Source organism: Grampus griseus (genome assembly GCF_964374135.1).
Source record: "Grampus griseus genome assembly, chromosome: 12".
Taxonomy (NCBI): domain Eukaryota; kingdom Metazoa; phylum Chordata; class Mammalia; order Artiodactyla; family Delphinidae; genus Grampus; species Grampus griseus.
In genome coordinates this window covers 34,102,679-34,129,599 of record NC_139006.1, presented here as the reverse complement: position 1 = coordinate 34,129,599, position 26,921 = coordinate 34,102,679, and the positions used below count along the sequence as shown (strand labels likewise).

The 26,921-nt window shown below is 42.0% G+C and overlaps 1 protein-coding gene across 16 annotated transcripts in view; it reads right to left on the bottom strand.

Annotated features, from left to right (window-relative positions):
• DLGAP1 (DLG associated protein 1) overlaps positions 1 to 26,921 on the bottom strand; it is a gene marked incomplete at both ends in the record, with an annotated part of 320,454 nt that overhangs the window by 93,457 nt on the left and 200,076 nt on the right. For 8 of the 16 annotated variants that reach the window (XM_082668376.1, XM_082668368.1, XM_082668378.1 and 5 more), the window contains one exon: positions 11,181 to 11,210. The exons of the other annotated variants lie outside the window; for them this stretch is intronic. In XM_082668376.1, the coding sequence (XP_082524502.1) occupies positions 11,181 to 11,210 (30 nt within the window). The remainder of the gene's footprint in view (positions 1 to 11,180; positions 11,211 to 26,921) is intronic. 16 annotated transcript variants of the gene reach the window in all.

Here is a 26,921-nt window from a genome sequence, read left to right as displayed (position 1 = left end):
CTGGGAAAAAAAAAAAAAGATATAGAGCAAGAGAAACAGGGTAACTTGGCATGAAGTCCTGCTGAAGGCCCGCTCTGGGCTAAGAGCCAGCCCGCCTTGTTTGCAAAGCCATGGGCTCTTACTCCAAACCTCACACTGAAATCCTTGATTTCTGGGCCAAGCAATGCAGTATGGCCCACTCCCAGGATCAAAACCAGAATTCTTTGTAACGTGTGGTAATAGAATGTGATCTTCAAAAGCAGTTCAAAGCATCCAGGAAAGTCAGGACGTGCCATGGCAGGAAACAGAGCAGTGAGCCCTTGGACTTGGGGCTGAAATGAATCCTCGCATGAACAAGTAATGGAAACTGACAAAGTTCCCACACAGAGAACCCAGCACGTGGAGAGGTGGGTTAGTCAGCCCCCAGTCGTGGTCCCTGTACTACATTCTCCACTGAGGACACAGCAGTGATGGAAACCGAACATATGTCCACACCTGTGTTCTTCCTATACTGCGTGTGTAAATTAAAGACCTTTCCTAGCTGGAGAATTGTTCTCACCTCCTTTATTCCTAGTAGGACTACTGTTATTTTTACTACAGCCATCATCGTTTATCGAGTGCATACGATCTGACATACACGGTTCCACGAACTTATCATGGATTATACAACTTAATCATTAATTATTATTGTCATTCCAAATTTTAGTGAGGCAAGAGAGGTCCAGAGAAGTTAGTTAACTTTCCCACAGTCACACAGCTAATAAGCAGGAAAGCCAGGATTCAAACCTAGGCAGTCAGACTCTAGAACTGAACTCTGAACAACTATGCTATAGGGAAACATATCCTTCATGAAGGCAGCAAACAAGATGGCACAGATGTTCCGAAAAAGTAAGAAAATGTATTTATAGATAATACTACTCTGAGTATATATGTATATATTTTTACTAATTATAAATAACAAATGTATTAATAAGTAATGATTAATGTATATTACCAAGTATTCTAGGGGCAGTTATTCCATAAAAATAAGACAATACATATATATATATGTATATACACATACACTGTCCTCTGTGGTATCAACAGTAGACTGATTTTCTGTACATAGCAATATATTCATGATAACAAATATTTATATTTCACTCTAGATTCAGAAGTACTTTCAGTCCCTCACCCCACTTAACCCCACAGCAATCCCATAAGGGCACAGAACAGGTATTACAATGATTATGTCCTGTGAGGCACCAGGCCTCAGCTTATGAGCCTTTCAAGAGGATATAAAATATTTGAGTCTTGAAAAAAGTTACTGGCACTAAACCACGGATTAAAAAATTGCAAGATCAAAACTAATAAAAATTTAATTGAATGGTATAAACTAACATTATGTTAGCATCACTAATTGTTAAACTTACCACTCACAAAATTCCATTACATTTGAAAATACTTTCATACATACTAAATATGTATGATTACCAAGGAATCATAGCTAATCATAAACAGAATGAGTTTTACATACTTAATCGTAGATTAAAAAATGATACAAATTCTTTAAAAGATTTTTAAAGAAGACAAATTTATCTAAAGGGGATGTTGGGAGACCCCTGGTGGCCTAGTGGTTAGGATTCTAGGCTTTCACTGCCGTGGCCTGCGTTCAGTCCACACCGCGGAACTGAGATCTCGCAAGCGGTGCAGCTTGGCCAAAAAAACCAACCAACCAACCGACCCACCAAACAAACAAAAACAAAAAAACCCAACAACAAACCACAAAACAACAACCAAAAACAGGGGATGTGGATCATTGTGGTATATTTTAAATGATATAGGGTGAATTTTCTAAAGGAGCCTGTGAGGTTCCATGCAGGTCGAGGACAAGATTTGCCTAAGGCCAAAGCCAAGTGCACGGGTGAAACACACAGCTTCACCTCCAGGGTACAGGGCTGCTTGCTCAGTGTTCTCTGAGAGCTGTTTCCACTAGCACCTAGACCCCCGTCCTCAGTGGGATCACGGAGACCAGAGCTCCTCACTGTAGCCACACATTCTGGAGGATGTTCACTTATATGTGTCCCATGCTAAGGATCCCAGCCGCTCCCTCCTGCCATCTGGCGAGATGGTGCCTGGGAGCGGCCGCATCTGATTCCTGGAGGCGTCGGCCAGGATCTGTCTGCCCTGGGGTTCAGTACACCTGCAGATACACTGCTTCCGCTTTGCCTTCTGTATGTCTTTCGCTGGGGCATCTTTCTGATCCCCAGGCAGGGTTCCTAGGCTGACTTCTATGTTCATGTAACTCCTTTAATCTACTCCTACTACTCCATTTTTATTATATGAAATTGTAATGATTTGTTTCCATAGATGCCACCTTTTCTAGATAGGAGAACTACGTCTGGTTCATCTGTCTTTCCTCACAGCCTCATATGAGACATGGCATAATGCAGGCATTTAATAACTTTATAAATTTTGTCTTAATAGGTTAAGAACAATAAAGTAATAAAATATGTTTGGAAATAGTCTTTCTGTGCCAGCTGCCATAGGCCTTAAGCAGGCTGAATTCTTCCCCTCAATGTGCCTTATAATATTCCGCAAGTGCTGGGATATTGAAAAGGCGAGTATGTTCTAAATCATTCTAGGGTGATATTTTTTAAAGTGTTCTATTTTTAATTTGAGGAACATTTACTGGAGTAATGTTATTCCAAAGCAATATTAAAACAAAACAAAAATGCTCCAAACTTAAACCACATTAACAACCGGATGAAGAACGGAAAACAGTGGAGTAAATGATATTTGGAGACATGCTGATCATTTTTCCTAAGTACCATGTAATTTTTTTTTTTTTTTTTTTTTTTTTTGCGGTACGTGGGCCTCTCACTGTTGTGGCCTCTCCGGTTGCGGAGCACAGGCTCCGGACACGCAGGCTCAGCGGCCATGGCTCACGGGCCCAGCCGCTCCGCGGCATGTGGGATCTTCCCGGACCGGGGCACGAACCCGTGTCCCCTGCATCGGCAGGTGGACTCTCAACCACTGAGCCACCAGGGAAGCCCTACCATGTGATTTTGATGGTATCTAACTTTGGTTAGATTTCCATTAGGTTACGTGCAATAAAATTATATTCAATTTAGTAAAAAAAACCAAATTCATAATTACTTAGGCACACGATCATTACTCTTAAAAACTTATGAAATAACGTCAAGCAAAAGTAGAAGCATTGATTTTGAGAATTCAGTTTTTGAGCGAATGCAATAAAAATAAAGGCAGTAACAAAACAATATATATAAACATTAAAATATATTGAATACCTATGTGCCAAACACTTTACTAGGTACTTCAACAGGATCTCATTTTATTTAGGCCTCTTAATCATCTGGATTGCTCAGTACTTTTAAGCCCATTTTATAGATGAGGAAAGTGTGATTCAGAGAGAGTGACTTGCTTCAGATTACAGCACAGCCAAGGAGTTATGGGGACAAGGTTTGAACCTAGGAAGGTCCTTTATACTGTCCTCCAATAGAGTGTGTTCCAAACTCAGTGTTAGGAGTTTACACTTGAGGAGGCCATCTATAAAATCAACCATGGTATACAGAAGGCTTAAAAGGAAATTAAACTTGCCTCTGTATCTCCTAACAGGCATGTGTTCAAGAAAAACTGTACTCAAGAGAGCTGTATCCGTTAGCTTTCTGTTTCCACCTAAGCATACATGTTGGTTAAAACTAGGAAACACGTGAAAATCCATACATATCTCCAAAACATTTCAGATCCATAAAGCTTTTGGGACTGGTATCTGATTTTGCATTTCACTGACGTATTATTGTAAAAATGCGTTGGCTTTTTCCTCAGTGAAACCAAAGTCATCATGTGTATTCTTCCAACTTAAAGCATTAATGGCTTCAACCAAACCGTTGTATATACAGCTGTGGCAATATTTAGATAGGTAAGCATCTTAGTTGAATACCAAACGCACACAGGGTCAACATCAAGTTGATTTCACAGTTAATTTTAATGGATGTGATGGGTAATTTAAGAGGGTGTGATTTTTCCAGCTTCATACTCCAAACCAAAGCCTTAAGTGATTTCAGCAGTTGTCTAAATTATGGTGTGTCCCCAAATTAAGAGGAAGGTCAGACCACAATTTTAGATTGAAAATGTAAAGGCCATTTTCTAAATTTGGAACCAAAATACTAGAAGTGGCTTTAAAGTCACTATTGAATTGACTTCAAAGACTGCCAATGAGACCACTGTCCCTAAAAGCTGCCTTCTTAATGCGGCATAATAGAGTTGGTTATTTTTTTATTAAGAGCTTTGTGTGCACTGAAAACTTCCAGAAGATTGCTAAAAATAGTCAACACATAAGCGCTGAAACTTACTCTCTTAAAAAACAAAGAGGAAAGCCAGGAAATAAATCAGTGACTTAAACTGGCAGATTTTCCTTTACAGCTTGCCTTTGATTTATACATTTCTAGTTCCTGCCCCAGGGAGGGTGGTGAAGGCTATGCTTTGGTTCTTTGGAAGCAAACTGTCTTCTGAGTTATGCTAATCTCTTGCTAGGTGCTCAAGGCTGCTTATTCAGCACAGACTTTATTAGTTTTTGGCTATAGATGTAAAGATTTATAGAAGGCTGCTCTTTGGATGGCTATGGTTGTTGTCTCTTTAGTTTTCTTTATTCAGAAACTTCCATATTTTTGGTTAGTGTTGACAAACAGCGCACTCAGGAACACTGTGACCTTATAAACTAGTTCATAAGAAAACATTATTAATATTGATAAAAATCAGTGTTTACCTAACACTTTGTTTGTTGGACCAGCTGAAACCTTTCCTCTCCTCCCCACCCCCACCCAGGACTGGATGAGCAGGTAAGGCAATGATCCCATCTGATGGGAACACCTCCAAGTGGGGTTGCGATTGGACCCCAGCCCTGTTCACTTGGGCACGGAGCTCCCGTGAGGTGATCAAGGAGCTGTATTCCCATCTGAGGAGCTGCTTCCCTCGAAACTCTCTCAAAGCAGAGAAGCAAAGGTTTATTCTGGTTGTTTGCTATGGCTTTGCCCAAAATGACACTTTCAGCGGCGTGCCATCATATACTCCAGTGGAAGTGATCACTTGCTGGCTAGATCTTTGGACCCTGGAGAGAGGGAGGGCTGCAGGGCGGCTTGGGAAGTCAGCACAGAGAGGGAAAGGTAGAGAAGAGAACAAGAGCTTAGAAGCACCTACTGTATACCATACACTAGGTTAAGTCCTTTACATACATTAGCTTGTTTTAGTCTTTTCAGCTGCCCCAGGCAATAGAGATCTCCATCCTATTGGATAACTAGGCAAGTAGTTACTTGCCAAAACCATCCAGTTAGTGGTTGGCCTTCTGTTGCCTGAAGGGCCGTCTACTTTGCTTTCTGTGACACAGCAGAAACAGAAGTGCAGCTGGAATAGAGGAGGAGGGAGAGGGAAGGAGAGAAGGAGAAAAAGGAAAACAACACAAAACAAAAAGGTGACTGTGAGAAAGTTATGAAATGTTGCCGCTGGTTATTCGAGGTGAACTCTTCCCAAGGTGAGGGTCATCCCAACAAAGACTGCGATTTAGGCAAAATTCAACTTCCATTTTATGGGTCACACTATCTCTGCCATTTCAGGAGGGTCCTAGTTTTTGGAAGCTACTTGGTAAATTCTCAGCTCAGTGCTCATTCTTCCCAGAGACATTGTTATTTAATAGTACAATTTCACCAAAAGTATAACAATGCTCTGCAAAATACATTTGAGGAGAGAACCCTGACTGCTCAGTACAGTTGATCCAGAGTCCAGGTTAGCCCTGCAGGCAGAGGGTCTGGGTGTCTTTGCAGAAACAACTTTCTTGAGTCTTGATTTCAGTTTCTACAGTATTCTGTTTTTAGATCCCTGACACACTGCCCCCCTTCACTCTGGTTGAACAGGGAGGGATTCTTTCCCTGGAGGCAGCCCTTGCTTATCTCTGTAGCTCTCTGACTTGAAGGTCTGTAAAGATGTTTTGCTTTGATTTCCAGTAGTAAACATATTGAATCTTTATCCTAAATTTATTACTAGAAAGAGGTCCAATCAGCTATCTATTTGTTAATGGATCTACCACAGTCTAACCTGATGTATCAAGTATATGGCTTTGCTCAGAAAAAGAAAGATACAATGACAAGAACAAAATTCATCTGGGGGGGAAATGATATCAATACATTTGAAATATTTTTTAAATGTTAAATTCATTTGGTGTTGCTATGGACTTAATATTTATGTCCCCCCAAAATTCATATGTTGAAATCTTAACCACCAAGATATTAAAAGGTTGGGTCTTGGGAGGTGAATAGGTCATAAGGGAGGAGCCCTTGTGAATGGGATTAGTGCCCTTATGAAAGGGACACAAGAGAGCTCCCTAGTCAGCTGTCTGCAACCCAGTAGGGGGCCCTCACCAGACAAGGAACCTGCCAGGGACTTGATCTTGGACTTTCAGGCTCCAGAATTGTGAGAGAGAAATTTCTGTTGTTTAAACCACCTAATCTATGGTAATTTGTTATAGCAGTCCAAACAGACTGAGACTGGGGCATTTTTGGAAACACTGCATGTCATATTATGGAAAACAGAATTACTTAAGCAAAAGTATCTCATTCCTTACACATGAAAGGTCAGATCAACGCTTCATAACTGAAAAGCAGCTCTATGTTTACAGATTGACAATACAGACATGAAGCTGTGGGTGTTGTGAATTTTGAAAATGGGAACAAAGATTGAGTCACTTTTTTCCTTATTTTATTTTTACCTATTCTTGAGGAGTCATTCCATTCACTGCGTCTGAGGTCTTGAGGCCACAGAGAACATCACCTTGGATGTGACAACAGTCCTAAGTGCCCTGCTCTGTGGGGTTTATGGTACATGAGTCATTACCATGAAGAAAGACACTTTCAAAGTATCTAGTGGTGACCGTTTTGTAATGTATAGAGATATTGAATCGTGTTGTGCACCAGGAACTAACATTGTGTTGTAGGTCAATTCTACTTCAAAAACAAACAAACTCAAAGAAAAAGAAATCAGATTTGTGGTTATCAGAGGTGGGGAGGTGGTGGTAGGGTAGGGGGTGGGGAGTGGGGATGGGGGTTAGGAGGGGGGAATTGGATGCAGGTGATGAAAAGGTACAAACTTGCAGTTATAAGATAAATAAGTACTAAGGATGTTAGGTACAACATGATAAATAAAATGAACACTGCTGTATGTTATATATGAAAGTTATTAAGAGAGTAAATCCTAAAAGTTCTCATCACAAGGAAAATTTGTTTTATTTTCTAACTATATGAGGTGACGGATGTTCATTAACTTACTATGATGATCATTTCATGATGTACGTAACTCAAATCCTTACGCTGTCCACCGTAAGCTTATATGGTGCCGTATGTCAATTATATCTCAACACTGGAAGAAAAAAATTATCTAAATAAAATGAGGTGACAAGAAGAAAAAAGGAAAACGAAAGCTCCACAAGCCCGGCAGAGCTTTTGTTTATGAAATCGAAGCTGTTCATCGAGACACGGGATTCACAAGCAAAACGTTACCTCTGGGGTTAACTGAAAACCCAGCCCTCCCTCCAAAGGCACCATCGACAGTGGGGGCTTGGGTCACCATCTCGCCTCTTAGATTTCTTCCTAGAGGCTCATCTGTTCCCATTTTGAAAGACATGGAACTTTTCCAAAGAAACCAAACTTCATTCCCTCATAGAGGCTTTCAGAAGAATTTGACAACATTTTGAAATTTCGGATTGTCACCTACCTACAAGGGATAAACAAGTCGCCTTTGAGGCAAGTCTCCTCACAGAGTGCACCTGGTTATCAGTTGCAAAGGCCTGTCCTCAGCCTCCGGGCTTGCAGCCTCCCAGCCCCAAGTGAGCTGGGAGTCGGATAAGGAGCTTCTGACTGGGGCTGGACCCTCTCTCCCCCGCTCTCTCCCTGGAAAGATGCCTGCAGGATGTCAGGGCAGTTCTGACTCAGGCATGACTCAGGGCTTCCATGACCTCCCTTCTCATTGTGCTTGGACAGGCTGGTACGTTGGTCCTACTTGTGGAAATATGTACCTCTTCCTCCTCCAATTTCAAGAGGGAATATCCCTTTTAAGAGGAATATTTAGAAGATTCTGTCATGGAATTCTTGCTATCGCCCCAACTATTTCTCCTTCTCCCCAGTTAGCTGTCTGGATGTTTCTCTCTTACCCCAATTTTCTTTTCTTTTCTTTTCTTTTTTTTTTTTTGGCCGCATGTCTTGTGGGATCTTAGTCCCCTGACCAGGGATCAAACCCGGGCCCTCGGCAGTGAGCGCAGAGTCCTAACCACTGCACAGCCAGGGAATTCCCCCCAATTTTCTGAGTTTGAGGTTATCAATCTGAAATTAGAGTCCAGAACTCAGCGTTATCAACAAAACTTTGCAATTATTTCTTTCAAACCTAAATTTTTTCCTGTTCAAATATTTTTTCTTCATCGCAAAAGAAAGTATTGATGTGTGTTTCTCTTTCACCGTAATTTTAAGTCTTTAAAATGTGAAAGGCCCATTCACTTTTAACCTTACCATTCCCGTGACATAAATAGCTTTTTCCTTTCTGCTGATTTTAGAAGCTTACATGAAGCTGCAAAATGCTGAAGGGGGCAGCCCTGCTTCAGAAAAAGAGAACGGACGGACCTGCATAACAACAATACTCAGTAGGAAGTAGCACGTGCAATCTGTTGACGTTCTCTTATGATTTGACAATTGTTTTTCCTTAAAAAGAAGAGAAAAAGAAAAGGATAACCTACCTAAAACCTTAGTGCCATTCTCAGAGTTCTAGGATAATCCAGAACAGAGTCACTTTTAAAGAAAGGGAAATCGGTTTCATTTCTGGCAGTGGATGCCCTCCACTGATCTGCATATTTCTTGCCTTCATAAGCTGTAGAAGCCGCCTTGAGTCCGTTCCGCAGACGGAAGATAGCCAGTAAAGATCTAAGCATTCACATAGCACCACCATCTGAGGTTTGATTTCGAATCGAGACAACAGTGTCCAATGTACATCCCACAAAGCATGCCTGTTAAACTCTCCCCTTCCAGATGCACGGAGAGCGCATGCGTGGAACACCCCCCCCCGCTCAACAACGGCGCCCCGGGGGCCCCCTGGACACACAGGTTCTAACACAGCTACAACACAGCATGCTCCCAAGCCTTCAAGCTACTACAGCCTGCAGCCAGGAAGCTGCCAGAAAGATGCCCAAGCAGCAGTCGAAATAGTCCTGACCTCTGGTACCCACGGCCACTCCCCGTGAGCCCCAGGAACTCAGAGTGATGAGGATGCCCTGAAAAAGCCCCGGGCAGTCATTCTGCCCCCTGCCCTTCTTCTTCCTCACTCTTCTTTTGCTCTGAAGACCATAAACCTGTTTGGGGGGTTCAGATGCAACCAGGAGTAACCATAGTTACGAGCAAAATGATGACGGGGCCATTGTTCTAGCAGAACAATAGTTTTTAAGTTATCTAATGTTCTCTTGGCTTTCTGGCCTTTTGAAAAATGTGTTTTTCCATCCTTTTGTTGTAAGTGGAATACTGTGCTTAGGCCAAGCAGGAAATATTAAAAGCTCTGACTTCAAAGCCATTCCTCGATAACACATCCAAACAGCCCAGTGTGGACCCACTGTTATCTGGAATTCTACAGATAATTAACTGAAACACGGCTTGACTTGCCACTGGGAGTTTCCACAGGCAAAGTCATCCTCATGGTCCTGCTTGCTTTCGTCGCTGTGTCTTCTGTTTTGTTAGCCAGGGTGAGGTTTGGATCATCTCTCAATAAAATTCCGTGTTTCCGTGCAGAGGAAACTTGAATCCCTGCTTGGCCTTGCAGGGGCCTGACACGTGCACTGTGCCTTCCCTCGTTCCTTGAGGGACATCGTTTAGCTCCTCTCTTGACCCTGAAATGCCACTGCCTGCACCATCTCCTGGTCCCTTCCTTACTTGAGAGAGCAGCGCACTTTCTGCCATGAATGTCAGAATTATTGCCTTTTTAATGTGTTTTGCAAAATATGATGGTACTAAATCCAGTAAAAGGACAGAGCCCCTCACTTTGGATGTGCCAGCCCCGTGGGGACATTCCCGAGTCCCTCTCTCATCTCCCAACCTACCAACTCCAGCCCACCCAGTCCCTTTGCTTGAGTCTAGCAGGTGGTCTCACCACTCCAACACCCGTGGCATTTTCCCGCTCCCCACCTCCACCCCCATGCGTTGCCCATTCGTGAAGCCACATCTCTTCTGAAATTTGAAAACTCACCTTAAAGCCCACCACCTCTTCCAAGGAGCCTCCCCTGATTAAGTGGGGACGAAGAACCCTCCAATGCATGACTGACAAATCCCCAATAAACGAGAACACACACACACGCCCCACAACAAATAGACACTCACAAAGAGAGAAAATGACACATTCCCTGCTTGCGAAATGTAGGCTCCTCTGAGGGAAAGATGGTCGATTTTATACCAATAACTAGTAAGTCATTTCAAACAATGAGGTGCTTTTAACATCATTTTGGGGGTTACTCAGTGAAACACGGCTGTGTCTTCTCTCCCCCACCGGCCCTCCTTTTTCTTTAAATCCCTCTTCATTTTCTTCTCAGTTTCTCAAATGCACAATTCCAGGGGACTGCCCAGTGTGGGTGACATGGATGACACTCAAGGAAGCTGGTTCTTGCAATATCCTCTGGGTGGTACCTCGTGTTTGGAGACTGGCAAATGCCCTAACCACTTAATTTTCTCATCAGGAAGCTATAATGACTCCATGCCTGCAGACATCCTGGGCAAACATGTCTGCTACATTGGGATAAGGGACCAAAACCCTCTAGAAAAGGTCCTACTGAAAGAAGGGGGGCACGGTTCCTGACAAGACTCAAGGTCCAGCCTCAGATAAGGATGCTGCAGAGGGAAGGGCTCTCTAAGGAACTGGGCCCGAGACCATCCCATCAGGGACAGAACCAGACACATTTGCTCTCATCAATGCTGCTTCTGGGGGTCAGTGTTAAGGCCACTCATGGGGGCGCTGAGAGACGCGTGGCATAAAGGGACCAGGACGAGGGGAAACACAGATGGAATGGCGGTAGCTGGCAGTTAGAACATGGCTTCAGACACCACGGCCACAGAAGCAGTGTAGCTACAAAGCCACGCGGTGCAACCTCGAAGCGAAACGTTATCGATTTTGTGGTTGTAAAAACGTACCTTCAACTGCAGAACTCAGTTTTATGACACCTTGAATAAAAACAAAAAGTGGCAGTTATAGAAGGGATCCAAATTACCTTTGCCAGGCTTCTCACAATACACACATGCTTCAGAACTGGATTTTTTTTTTCCTGGCTTTTTGAGAATTCAAGTAAACAGATATCAACTTCAAAAATGAAGTAATTTTCAGTCGTTGATTAGACCTCCTGAGTGTCTTCATCTCCCCACTAGTACCATTTGGGAGCGTTTTTCACTTAAATAAGGGATCTGACGTGTGTTTGGATGAAACAAAGGCCGAGTCTCAATAGTTTGAATGACTATGTCTGTAGATAAATCATGCTGGATGATGGATTGATGAAACTTCACTAAAAAAGACGCCAAGGTCTAATATTTCCTACTTAAATTGTGTTTAGAGATCATTTGCTACGTGTTGGGACAGGGTTTCTGTTGAAATACATAACAGGTGGTTAAAAATCATGGTGTGATACGGCAACATCCTTTTCTGGGGTGATTGGACCTGAGGCCATTTCTGGTCTCCTGGGTTCAGTGTTCCCATCCCCTGCAGGTCAGTGGAGGGGCTGAGCTTGTCAAATTTTTCATGAAGCAAATAGACACTACCCTTGATTGGATATTCATGTGCCTTTTTGGTGAATTGAAAGATGAAAATACTAAACTAAATGAGACCTTGTCTAATAGTTTGATTTTGAAAGTTTTTTTTTATAAGTCATAATTATAAATAAACAAATATTTCCCAAACCCTATGTGATAGCCATGATACCTTAGGGCTGAAAAAACAAAGCCTACATATTCATTGGGTTGAAATTCTGGTTCTCTTGCAAACAGGAGGAGTCTTAAAGGAAAAATGGAAACAAAACCCTTTTTCATACTGGCAAACCGAACTGCTATCAGCTTGAGCACACGCTGATTTTAACAGATTCTGTTCACAAAGAGACAAACTCGCTCTCCTTTATAACTTTCTGAAAAAAACTGCTTTTAAGTTACCAGTCGAATTTCATCTTTCCTGTGGAACCAGTAATGTCTGGTCAATGTTTAACAAGGGACTCTCCAGAGGAAAAAGTGTGCCTGTATTATGTGTATATATTATGAGTTTTACTGATATAAATGATATACACAAACTATACATAATAGTAAAATATACCGTCTTCTTTATTGCAAGTTCCATGTAGCCAATAGATTCTCACAGAATACTTTTGTTGATTTGGGCCCAACTCTTGTATTCATAGCCAGCAAATCAATCATGATTTGACAAAAATCATGTACTGAATTTCATCCCAGTTTGCTCTTTTCCCAATAAATTCATTATCATTATATCTTTTATGTGAGCTGCTATTAAACTATTTTTCACTTTTGTATAAATTATTTTCATTAAATTAAAACTCTTTCAACATCAACACTATGTAAATACTCCCACTAAGGCCTATGTCGAGGTACCAGCTTGGATGTCAATGAACGTGGCTTTGGGAAGAGATGGGTAGTAGCAAAACCATCATGCAGTATTTCACCACACACGGACAGGAGACATAAAAAACCCCAAGAGCATGGATAGTAAGATGTAGTCAAACGATTAGAAGTAAAGAGTTTTAGGTATTTATTACCTTTGTTTTTTAACATAATTATAATTGGAAGTTTGCCTAGTTTGATTTGTAATAATGGCTATGTTTAATAATGGACTTAGAAAATTCCCGACAATGTAACAATTCGCTTTTGCCAGCTGGTATGAACCAGGTCTGACACACCATGGCCATAACTGATGCTTCTTTTTACTCAGGGCCAGAGAAGAAAATCTTGACCTTCCAAATACTTTCTGAGATATTCACAAAAAGGGTTGTAATTTAACCAAACAAGCCAAATGTGAATAAGCTGAGCATTTACTATTATTTTGCCAGTAATTTCACAACCTCTTAAACCTGTCATACGCAAAAATATACTATACATAGGTCACCTTGGAAATAACAGTCATTGACCATCAACGAAGAACACAGGCTAAACGGTTTTGGCATTCTTTTGGTCAGGCAACCATGCCAAGAGGTATGAGTCATTGGCTTAGTAAGCAATGATCCTGTCTTTTTTAAACTGTGGAATCTTTATGCAGGAAACCAGGTCAGAATATTGATTTTTTTCCAGCCATGTTTATTTTTGTGCGCAACTATGGTGTCAGCAACTCTCACTCAAATGAAAGGACAACAGTGCGATCTAATCAGTGTGTAGAAACAGGCTTTGCAAGTAAAGCAAGAAAGTCTAAAGAATTTCTTATGGGAGATGTGGGTGGTGGTGGATGGGAGCCCAGGGAAGCATTTATAGAGTAAGGGATAAAAAGGTCCATTAAAAAACAAAATTCGGACTTTATAACTCTAAGTGTAAACATCATTTTAACAAAAACTTTAGTGATTTGTTACTCCATAGGTACTTCTCTTAGTTTTTTAAACCCCAAATCAAGCTTTTCCCTATAGCAAGATAGGCTTTTATATTGCAAGGTTAACTATGTTACAGTGAAAATCTAGAATTGGCTAAATCTGGTTAGGTAGCTAATATTAACATTATACAAAAACTTATAGAATGAGAAGCTATCTCCTTTATCTTAAAATAGAAATATTAAAAAAATGAATATTTAAGAAACGATTGATGTTGGTGCTGAAAAGCTACACGTAGCATCGCTGACTTCTAGGACACACAGTAGACATTGTCTGCTGACTGGCTGACATTGACATTGCCTGGAATTCAGGGTGAGCCGGAACACATACATATATGTATATATACACACAGTGGAGCCTACCCATCCCCTCTCCCCCATTTAAATCTTCATAGTCCACCGAAATGTTTTTTCCACCTAATGACTCACCTCAGTTGATCTAAAGTAATTCTTAGGAGAAAGGGTCAGGTTAAAATAATTCATGCTAAAGTGTGCATGACTAGGACTCACTAAAACCCTGCAGTGACATCTCATTATTGTTAAAATGCTCATCAAATGTTTAACCCTGGCCAATGAGGCCCTATGTGATGTATTCCTGCTTATTTTCTTATTTCTTCTACTTCATTTCAGGTGACTTTCTCCCTCACTCAAATGCTTTAGCCGCTTGGTTTTCTCTCTGTACTTTGCAGTGCTAATTCCTTTTTGTCCCCGCTCCACCCCTACTTGCTGCTCCCTCCGTCTTGAATGCTCTTCCCCAAACTGCTGGATCTTCCCACAGCTAGCTCTTTCTCTTCATTCAGCTTTTACTGCAAATGTCACTTTCTCGGAGAATCCTTCCTTGATTACTGTATTTATAGCAGTCCCAGTAAGAATTCTCTGGCCCATCTCTCTCTTTTATTTATTTGTTTTTTTGCGGTACGCGGGCCTCTCACTGCTGTGGCCTCTCCCGTTGAGGAGCACAGGTTCCGGACGCGCAGGCTCAGTGGCCATGGCTCACGGGCCCAGGCGCTCCGCGACATGTGGGATCTTCCCGGCCCGGGGCACGAACCCGCGTCCCCTGAATTGGCAGACGGACTCTCAACCACTGCGCCACCAGGGAAGCTCCCTTATTTTTTTTTTTATAGCAGTTATCACTACTTAAAGATTATCTCATTGATTTAGTGTTTGGTTCTTTGTTTTGGGCTGTTTTTCCTCATTAGAACGTGAGCAGAATGAGAACGGGAACCTGGTCTTTCTTGCTTGCTGCTGTAACTCCCTTGACCAGAACAGTGCGTGGCATACAGTACATACTTAATCAATATTTATCAGACGAATAAGTGATATTTGCCAAGTGTTTCCAGGTGTCTTCAAAGAAAATCTGATCAATCCCAGCAAGTGTAATTCAAACATGTTATCTTAATTGTGGATATCATTGAGCAGAATCCTAGATTTTATTCTGTTGACCACTGACTATTTCTATTCAGAGGCTGGTCTTCATGGAGATTAGTGAACATTGATGTGTGGAGTGAATACACATAAATTACAGTAGAGATTAGGTTTCAGGATTATAATGTAAAAAGTCCCCAAGAAGTAAGTTTAGCCATGTTAGGTTTAGGGTTACGGTTAGGGTTAGGGTTAGGGCTATGGTTAGCGTTAGGGTTGGAAGCAAGATTATGCCCTAAGTGGACTTCAAGGAGTATTAGCGAATTGATTTTATATCCAAATATCTCTAGAATCTGCAGTTTTCTTGCCTCTACTGTCATTACCCCAGGCCACATTGCCATAGTAATGTTCACAGGAATCTGTATGATAAGATATGGATTGAGAAAGAGGAACTAAGAAAGAGCCATTCTGTTTTTAATAACCTTCTTCCAATGCATTCTTTTTTTTGGCCGTGCCTTGTGGCACGTGGGATCTCAGTTCCCCTGAACAGGGATTGAACCCTGTGCCCCCTGCATTGGAAGCACGGAGTCTTAACCACTGGACCATCAAGGAAGTCCCTCAGTGCATTCCTACACTGCAGCTGGAGTGATCTTTTCAAAAGGCAAGTCCAATTATGTGATATCCTCTCCCTTTTAAAATTCTTAAATGGCTTGTCATTACTTTTAAGATAAAAGCCTTTATTCAAAAGCCTTAACAGGACTTGCAAAGCCCTACATGATGTCACCCATAGTGGAATAAAAATGGTCACAAATTCTTCCGTACACCTCCCATAGAGAGATGTGGGCTATGTCCCCTCTTCTTGAATCAGGGCCAGCTCTGAGACTGCTTTGACCATTAAAAGTACAGTGGAAGTGATACTCTCCCAATGTCTGTGCCCAGGCTTTATGAAACAGGCAGCCTCTTTTTTTCTGTCTCTGGAAACCCTGACATACCAGGTTGGAAGTCCTAAGACTGCTGTGATGGAGAGACCAGGTTTAGACATTCTAACTAACAACATCTGCTGAGGGAAGAAGCTAGAAGGCCTTGAGGAGACTGCTGGTGAAAGCTAGGAGGACAAGGAAAACTTGCCACCGTCCTCCCAAACTGGGAGACTAGAGAAAAGGCAACTCTTCTGATGTAGAGACAGGACGCTTGGCAATGTTGTCACCTGTAGTAACATGGAAAATAAAAAAATACCTGATGAATTCATAGATTTTAGTAAGGATTTGCAGGTAGAATGCTTGAAGTGCCCGTTGGTTCTTTAAAAAAGTTGCATATGATAATGTATAAAGAAAGATGAGTTAAAAAAAGGAACTGTTCAGTTTTCAAGCAAAATTTAGAAGAAATATATAGAGCTAGTACTTGTTGGTTTAAAAAAAGATAAAATGGTTTCACATTCCTAGTTTTGTCAAAGGCAAGAGGCTCTCAGCTTAGAAATTGACTGATGGTGGAGATCATCTCAAGCGTGTGGCCATAAGACCCTTTTTTATGCCTTCAGAAAGACTTAAGTGTGCCTCAAGCTTCTAAAAGAGACAAAAATTCTTCTAAGAATCCTAAGGGTGTTTTCCCACGGCACCCTGACTCTGAGCCCAGGCCAAAGAAGGGATTGTCTTGAGGAGAATTGTGGATGTGTGTTTTGTCTAATAGAGTGAAGTCTAATAAGATTCATAGGAGACCCACAAAGATTTCAAGAGGAGTGTATTAGTGTACACATTATCAGCTTGGATAAAAATGGGCAGAGGTAGTTCAAAGTGGAAGAGTCTTTAAAGCCCCCAAACGTCTATGGGCAGGAAATAGGCTGAGAAGATTATTCAGTGGCAAATGCCGTTTCTTATGTGCTAAGGACTAAATTGTGTTCCCCTCACCCCTTCTTCCCCAAATTCATACGTTGAAGCCCTAGCTAACCCCTAATGTGATGGCATTTGGAGATAGGGCCTTTGGCAGTTACTTAAGTCTAGATAAGGTCATGAGGGTGGGGCTCCCATGATGGGATTAGTGCCTTTGAAAGAAGAGGGAGAGAAATATATTACTCTCCCTCTCCACATGTATGCACTGAGGAAAGGCCATGTGAGCACACAGCAAGGTGTCCATTTACAAGACAGGAAGACAGTCCTCACCAGATCCTGACCATGCTGGCACCCTGATTTCAGACTTCCAGGCTTCAGAAGTGTAAGAAATAAATATCTGTTGTTTAAGCCATCCAGTCTATGGTATTTTGTTATGGCAGCTCGAGCTAACTAAGACATTATGGAAACAGGATAACTTAGGAGGTATGACCAAGAGTTTTCAGGGTGGCAACCAGAACTGCAGAGAGTCAGGGAGCAGGACTGGGCCCTCCAAGTCAAGGAATGGCAGTATGTGGATTTCAGAACTGCTCCAGGCCAGTGATTGCTCTATGCCTCCTTTTCCTCCACTCTTTGAATGAGAGTGCTCACTGCATTGATCTCACCTCTGTACCATCCGTATATGCTGGGTTGGTATGTGTGTGTATGGTGGGGGTATTATACTTTTCATTTCAGTTCACAAGTCTTCATGTTGAGAGCAGCTGTACTAGAGAGCTATATCAAAGATGCCTTATCAGCACTTGACCCTTATTTAGATGGTAAGAACCTGGACCTCAAACTTGAACTTAATGCCATAATAAGATGACTCTTCTGGACGGCTTTAGGAGTGAGTACATTTTGCCTACAGGGGAATGTAAATAGTTTGTGTCCAATGGTGAACCATGGCTGACTAAAGATAGCCACAAATTATTTGAAACTGTTCCCATTGAGAACAGTTGTTCCCCTTGACCTTGGTGGGCTCTGTGACTGCTCTAACCAATAGAATATGGTGAAAATGATGCTATCTTGGCCCGGCCTTAATAGTTCCTGTCTCCCGGGCACTCTCTCTGGGAGCCCTGAGCTGCCCTGTAAGACGTCTTAAAGCTGCAGTGCTGGAGGGGCCACTTACAGGTGCTCTGTTCAACAGCCCCAGCTGAACACACACCCCCAGCCCCCCGACATTGAAACTAAGGTACCATGTGAATAATGCCATCCCGGATCTCCTAGACCAGCCCAACCTCCAGCTGAATATGCAACAGAAGAACCATCCAGGTGAACCCTGTCTAAGTTCATGTCCCATAAGATCGTGGGGTATACGAAAGCAGTTGTTTTTAAGCTCCTTTGCTATGTTTTGGAGTCATATGTTATGTAGCAACAGGTAACTGAACCTGAGCCCAAATTCTCTGACCTTACCTGGCATCTCAGCCCTTAGCAATCGGTACTCCGGTCACACCACGCTTTAGGTCTCTGAATATTAACATGTGCCCTCTGTCACTCTTCCTGATCTTCCAGCTCTTAGCTTATGAGGATTTTCTCAGGGAAGTTCTCCCTGACCCTCTAAATTAGTTCCTTTGTTACAGTAGATTCTCCTGCAAAAACTGTGTTTCTTTCAGAGCAATTATCTCTGTGATTATTTCATGAATGCCAGCTTCCACTTCTAGATTGTGAGCAAGACACTTTGATCAACGATTTCCGGAGTCAAGTAGTGTGTCTGGACACAGTGCTGAATAAATATTTAAGTAGATGAATGGAAATATTTGATGCAGCTGATAAGGACTCCCTCCTCACCGGAGAATCTAATAACTGTGTCACTATTCTTCTCTCTCACACATTGTGAACTTTTGGATTCAAAGTTGTTGTAACTGAGGAAAGACAATGTGACTTAATATCTGTCTGTGATGGCAGCTCAGCACAACTGAAGTTGCTAAAGTTCCTTTTGGTCACCACTGTGCAGAGAAGAGGAAGCTGAAAATTGCTTCTGTGTGTGTGTGGGCACAGGAGAGCAGAGGAAAAAAAACTGTCCGTGTTCTCACATTTACGTCTTTGCTGGAAATTAGGGAGCTCTCCTGAGAATCTAAAGAAAGTTGTGGGTACTCAACTTTCTAAATGATTTCTAAATTTAAGTTTAGAAATAATTTCTTACTAGATTGTGAGCTCTTTTCTGCCCTACCCCTTCATCCAAAACTGTGGCCGGAAAGAACTGCAGAAGGGCTGATGTCTGGGTAGATTCCATACCGTCCATTACCTCTGCTTCCAAGACTATTTTCTAAATATCTAATTTGCAGTCTACTGTTTTTTTTAAAATGTATTTCCGTACTTATTGAGTCTTGTTCATGTGGAAAATAGATGGGTCCACTGGAAACTGTCTTTCTTAAAATTTTTCTGCTGTTTCCTTAAGTCCTTAGTCTGTCATTTTTGCTGTATGTGATAAGGTCCCTATAAATGTCCTTAAAATGTCCATTTCATAATTTTAAAAGGATTTTCCTTTGCCTCGTTATAGTTCTCTTAACAGTAGTCTCCAAATGGGCCTATGTACAATATTAAAATTTTTTAAAAATTATTTTTTGGCCATGCTGCGCGGCTTGCGGTATCTTCTTTCCCCGACCAGGGATCGAACCCAGGTCCAAGGCAGTGAAAGCCAGAGTCTTAACCACTGGACCGGCAGGGAATTCCCTACAATATATTTTTTAAGAGGGTTTAGTAGGGCTCCAATCAGAGAAAAGAAGACCTCCATTTACGCATAATATTCATAATATAATTTAAAAGAAAACACTCCCCAAATGGCAGGGTTACTATGTAGACCGACATAACCCACATCCTCTGAGCGCGTTCACACACTCTGGGACCTTGTCCATTTCCATGGCTCTGATTTGTCCTCCCTCCCTAAGCGCACCATACCGTACTTGTCCCTTTTGAACGTGTAACAGATTAAAGAGCTGGGCAGGAGGCAGATGTAGACACACCTTTGATCTCTCATCCTTGGGGCTTAAGGGAGGGCACACACCTGGCGGCTGCTGAGCCGGAAACAGAACACAGGCCCGATTGGAATTACCTTCAAGGGAGCCGCAGCTCCGCCAAAGAGGCAGCTGGGTACGCTGCAAGGACGCGGAGGGAGGAGAGCCCACGATGGGCTGAGGACGCAATAGAGTCCCAGCCGTGTGAATTCGGGCTAGCTGGGGGCTGGTTAGATTTCTTAGGCAGAGTATGGGGAAGATCAGGCAGCTGTATTGAGAAAAAAATTGAAGAAATTCTTTTGCAAATAATATTGCAAAACGTTCAGCTGTGCACAAATGCTGAAAGGCAATTTTGACGGCAATTCGGGAAACTTTCGAAGAAATGATTTTTAAAAGTTTTTTTTTTTCCTTAGCGAAACTCTTCTTTTTATTAAGGATTTCACCTTTGCACCAGGATGCTTTAAAAGTTCGTAGTCAAAACAAGATCTGGAGCGTTTCCTGTGATTTTTGGTGAAACCGCATTGCCCCCTGGTGTTTGCGTGCTGTTTTACACCATCACGTGGAAAGCCCGGAGAATGCCCGTCAAGCCGTGCAAGGATGCTGCTTCCAGCCTTATCCGGGGTCACAGAATATAGACATGGTTTGACAAAACATGGAATGAAATTTTAAAATTCAGATTCTTTTCTTCTCCACCCTCTGCGGAATCTTCGAGACTTCCGAATAGCTTTTAAAAGAAATGGATCAGATTCTAATCTGCCAGTTTTTTGTAAGTGGTCATAGGAGTGGCCGCTGCACACTTACCCATTTTTCAGAACCAACTCAAATATCTCCTGTGTTGTAAAACCTTTCCTGGCGTCTTCTCTGCATTTTGTACACACCCGAACTGTCCTGCCTCTCTCTGCCTCCATGCTTCTCTCTCTGATGGAAACTTGAAAGGGAGGATTATACCTGATTTATATTTGTATCCACCGTGACTAGCACAGTGCACAGTGCCTGGCAGAGTATGTGTACAATGAAAATTTATTGTTTGTTGGTTGCATGTAACAATGCCGTTCACAAAAGGATCAAATACACTTCCTAATCAACAGCAACTGAAAGTCAATATGGCCACAGAATTGGAGGCAGGAGAACGTGGTCCTTGGATGGGACTTAGCGGGGGTCCTGAAGCTCCCTGAAACTGTGCAGGCACCATGTCCAATTATGGAGGAGAATGGTTAGAATAATCTAAAACTAGAATATATCTACCTCTAACAATCTAGAAATCTATACAATGGTTCAAACTTCTGTTTCCTCCCCCAGTGAACCTCTACTCTAAAAAGATCATGAGTATATTCATTGTCACCAGTTCAATCACAAACTTCTTTGGGGCAGACATGTCTGGGAGTAAGTGTAAAGCTGCCGAATGATACTATTGAAGATACTGGGGCATGTTGACTGAGTCCATCATCCCTGAGCTGAGTGATAAGGAGAGGGAAACATTGGGGTCTAGGGCAGGTTATGAGTATCGAGAGGCACTCTGCAAAGGAACAGAAACTGTGAATCAAGGGTACCTATACCTCTGTATAATGTGTATGGTGTTATTCTGCTTTAGATATCATCTTAGGGCAGACAGATGACCAGATCTGAAGGATCTATTACATTAGGATGGGTCGAGAGAGTGATATTATTAGCAAGACTGCTTTTTAGGTTATAATATTGTCACGTTAATACTATCCATAAAAGCTCCTTGAAGTCACTTATTATGCTTGTATTCAGTTAAAATAAAAAATTTCAAGGAAGCCCTCACAGTAGAGGCACGATTCATGGTTGTTAAGAGCTTGAATTTTGTTTTTTAATTATCACATGCTAGTGACTTTATTATTATTATTATTCTTTGGCCGCACTGTGCGGCTCGTGGGGATCTTAGTTCCCTGAACAGGGATCGAACCCAGCCCCCTGGTGCAGAGTCCTAACCACTGGACCACCAGGGAATTTCTAAGAGCTTCAATTTTGGAGTCAAACTGAACAGATACAAATACTGACTGCATCACTGACTAGCCATTTGACCGTTGGAAAGGTCATTAAACTTTTCTGTGTCTCAGTGTCCTCAGCGGTCAAAACGAGGATGCCACTAATAGCATAGACTGTCTGGTGTTGGTAAATGTCTGTGGTGTTTGTTGGTGAAGAGGACCACGTGAGTTTCCCACTATGACTGACTAAGGGGTGATAAAAAAAATTTCTGTACTCTTGAAAAAGTCCGTTCTATGAGACATCATTAAAACCCCGAAATACAGAGGAATGTTCTAGGTAGTGAGGCTTCTCCAGTGCTGGTCTTGTCCCTGAGGATGGCCTCAGTGCACACCTGGACTGCAGCACATCTCTGACACTTCTAGACCAGCGTAACTGGGCCTCTGGAGTATGTTGGGACTCGAGATTGTCCATTCTCGCCTCATTCCAGTACAGAGCTCTGCCCTCAGGGCTAGCTCAGAGCCCGAATGGCTGCTAGCAGTGGGGGTCAAGGGCAGTCTACTTTGGCCCTGGTTCTTTCCAAAGGCATCTGGAATATGCTGCTGTGGCATAAAATTATTTCAAGCTGATGACATTTGAGAATGGGTTTCTCTTTTTGAACTCTCTTATCTGCTTAAAAGTAGAGCCAGCTCGGTTGTCATAAATCCACTCTCCAGGAGTTCCTGCAACCAGGTAAGACTGATTCACCACCAGAGAAGAGAAATGTCACCACATTTAAGCAGATATTGTCATAAAACGATCATATCTCTCATCTATCCTCCCCAGGGCCCATTTATCTTTCCTGAGTCATTGGTTACGTGCTTTTTCCTCCCCTTCCCCTAGTAAGAGGGTATATAAGCCTCAAATTCTAACTACCTCCTTGAGTTATATTTTTCTATGAATTCTCATATGTACCTGAATTAAACACTGTGTTTTCTCTGGCTAATCTGTCTTTTGTCAGTTTAATTTGCAGGCCCCCAAGGAAAGAACATAAGAGGGTAGAGGGAAAATATTTCCTCCCCAACACATCCTTATATGGCTTTGCCCAAATATTGGACTCTGCTCCGCTAAATATCTACTCAGATCCTCAGAGCTAGCTCGGCACCTTTCATCAGGATATTCTCAGTTTAAGGAGCTGTCCACCATAAATGAGAAACAGAATGCCCCATGATGTGTTATTATGCAAATATTACACCTGTAATATTTGATGTGTTAATATTTGTAAAGCCTCTTTGAACAACGGCTGACAAATACAAGTGCTAGGTAACGGTTAGGGAAAAATAAATATTCACTAGATTGTACAATCCCAGTCTTTAAGACAAAGCAAGGCAGACGAAGTCTAGCATTCCAAGCCTTCTAGATTTTTCTTTTCATTTTGCGCTGCATCTTTATAATCCCCCACATGTGATGACGTAAAAAAGTGAATACTGTTAAGAAGGCTAAAACTTTTTTTTTTTTAAATAAATTTACTTATTTAGTTTTCACTGCGTTGGGTCTTCGTTGCTGTGCGTGGGCTTTCTCTAGTTGCGGAGAGCGGGGGCTGTTCTTTGTTGCAGCGTGAGGGCTTCTCATTGCAGTGGCTTCTTGTATTGTGGAGAATGGGCTTTATGTGCACAGGCTTCAGTAGTTGTGGCACGTGGGCTCAGTAGTTGTGGCTCGCGGGCTGTAGAGCGCAGGCTCGGTAGTTGTGGTGCATGGGCTGTGCTGCTCTGCGGCATGTGGGATCTTCCCGGACCAGAGCTGAAACCCATGTCCCCTGCATTGGCAGGCGGATTCTTAACCACTGTGCCACCAGGGAAATCCAAGAAAACTAAAACTTTTTAATTGTTGGAATAAGATAATCAAAGTGAGCTCATTTTAGCTAACTTCTGCCTTTTGAAGTCTAACGGAGAATGTCATTTTTAAACGTGTGCAAGGCATATTCAGACTTATACAAAATGGACTGGGGGGACGACTGGAGAGATAAATGGTGGTAATAACCACTAACTATGGTGCAAAATTATGCATCCTGGGGGAGCCTGGAAATGTATGTTCTCTTTCAAGAGGAGATGAGACAGAAAATTGAGCCTATAATGTGATTTCTAAAGGCGTATGATCACCAGTGAGCTAAATGGGGCTTCCAGGGAATTCCACTGCGTTCCAAGCAAACCTGGCAACTGATAGCTTCCTGGACAGCTGTTTCTCCCATCTAGTCCCCAAATTCTTTTTTGTTAACTGTCGGCTAAATCTTTATGTGAGTGCAAAAGCCACCCTGCAGAAACAAATTTGTCTTAGAGGTTTTCCTTTTCATTTGGTAAGTGATGTGCAAAAATTCTGATGGTCCTTCTCAAAGTCTGCAGTGAAAAGGCAAGGGTATGGTTTCTACAAGTGCAGTCAAGCATAACATTGTGTTATGTTTAGGAGAAATTTCTGAGTCATTTTTATTTCAATATCTCCACATGTATAGAACAATTCTGCTTATATTAACCACATCCTGAAGTTAACGACTGACAACTGTCCGGTAAGCGAAATGGTCCATATTTGGTCTATAAACCATCTAACATTAACTTTTCCGTAACTAAGCACATTGAAATCAAGGTCAGTCTATTAGTTTTATGTGAGGTTTTTTTTTTTAATGAATTTATTTAGTTATTTTTGGCTGCATTGGGTCTTCGTTGCTGTGCGCAGGCTTTCTCTAGTTGTGGTAAGCAGGGGCTACTCTTCGTTGAGCGGGCTTCTCACTACGGTGGCTTTTCTTGTGCAGAGCATGGGCTCTAGGCACGCGGGCTTCAGTAGTTGTGGTGCACGGGCTTAGTGGCTCCGTGGCATGTGGGATCTTCCCAGACCAGGGCTTGAACCTGTGTCCCCTGTGTTGGCAGAAGGATTCCTAACCACTGCACCACAAAGGAAGTCCCATATGTTAGGTTTTTAAATTAAGAACATCTATGTGTGGTGACGGATATTAACTAGACTTATTGTGGTGATCATTCAGCCATATATACGAGTATTGAATCATTACGTTGTACACCTGGAAATAACATGTTATATGTCAATTATACCTCAGAAAAGGACATCTGAAAAGGTTAAGCTGCTTGACTCTTGGTTGAAACCGTTTACTAGCCTCCCATTACAAAACTTTCAAAATCCTTCAGATGGTGTATGACATTCTGGGTTATCTGGGTCCTTCCTACTTCTTTTTTTAACTTAGACCACGCACATCCCTCCTCCCCTCTCTCCCCACTACTAATCTCTGTGTTCCAGTGATGCTGGCTTTTTTCAGTTAACTTTTTCTTCTCATTCCTGGCCTTTGTCCTTTGCTGTTCCCTCACCTGGAACTCAAGGAAGATTTCCTTGAGGAAGGGGCAATGAATTTTCCCTGACCACACATTTCATAGTTGACCTAGAATCTTAACACTGTTATTTCTCTCTTTTCAGCACCCTATAACCATGGTAAACTATTATATGCATAAGCATTACAAAAAATCAAAAAGTCTCGATTATCTGCTCCTTGAAGTAGGGGCAGTTCCTGGGTGGGTGTTACTGCTGTGTCCTCAGGAGCAGCCCAGTGCCTGGCACACAGTAGGTGCTCAATAAATGCTTGATAAACATGGGAAGCAATTCTTTTTTTTTTTAAACATCTTTATTGGAATATGATTGCTTTACAATGGTGTGTTAGTGTCTGCTGTATAACAAAGTGAATCAGCTATACATATACATATATCCCCACACCTCCTCCCTCTTGCATCTCCCTCCCACCCTCCCTATCCCACCCCTCTAGGTGGTCACAAAGCACCGAGCTGATCTCCCTGTGCTATGCGGCTGCTTGGGAAGCAATTCTTAATCCTACCTACTCTTAAATTGATAATTTATGCTTTTCTGCTTCATGACTGTACTTGAGCAGAAACGATAACCGCGTCATGGAAATAGATTATTTAAGTCCTAGATGGAGCCAGTTATTTCCCAAAGGTAGAAAACAGATTTTGAACTTGAACTCCCCAGGAGCTAACTTTCTAAACAGATATTCTCTCCCACATATCCTCATGCACTGCTTATGGGATTATAATTTGTAAGAGAACCTATACAAATATAGGCTTGATGAAATAATTCTACTCTCCATTTTTTAGAATTTATTTTGAAGAAATAATCTTAGATGCTTTTGCCCTTGTCCCCATATAGTCTTAGTCCCAGCAGAGCAATAAGAAGAATTCTTTAAAAACCAAGATCATGTAACCCATTTGCTAAAACTCCTGTTTCACTTAGAGTAAGAAGCCGAATCCTTCCAATTGACAACAAAGTCCTGCGTTATTCATGTTATTTATGAATTTCATGTTATGCTCTTCAGAATTTTCTACAAGACATATTTTTGTTCAGGAAATACAGAAGCATTATTAAAGATAGAACAGTGACATTCAGAAAGGAGCCTTGGTAAGTTAATATTGTTTCTTATCTGTTAAAAATCAGTTATGAAGATTCCAGATTTTTCCAGAATTTTTTGGGGGGAAACATGATCACTACTCTTTAGTCACTCATTGCTGATTAGAGAGACACACACACACTAGACAGAATTTGACTTCTACATTTCTCCTTCTACATTTCTCATCCTTAAAAGTTAATGAGAACCAGGTAACACCAGGGAGTGTTTTAGAGACCGCTTGCTACTGAAGTACTTGTCCTTAATCTGTATTACTTTTACAGCCACTGTGTTCTTCCTCTTTCTAGGCTCAATTTCAGATGCTTGTCAATAGTGTGGCAAGCACACCTCCCGTATCAGGGCAGCCTAAATGCAGAGAAGCTGGGGAGAACTTACTTCAAACCCACTCCTCTTCCTTTGTTCCTATTTCCCCTTCATCTCCGGGGTAGGCTCTCACACCCATTCTCTTCTCTCCGTCCCCAGTTCCACGCCTGGGCCAGCACTGTGTCCTCTCGTCTGGACCCTTTCAGCTGTCTTCCAACTGGTCTTTCTGTCTTAGGCTTTTTTCTCTTTAATTCATTCTCCATAAGAGTGACTTCCTTACCTAAAAACAGGTACTAGCTCTCTACCGCCTGAAGGATAAAGCTCAAGGCCCAGATCCAACCTCTTCTTCCATCACGTCCTCTGTGTACCCTATTCTGTGGTCCACTCTTTCCTTCATACACCATGTGCTTCTGGGTCTCTGTTCCTCTACAT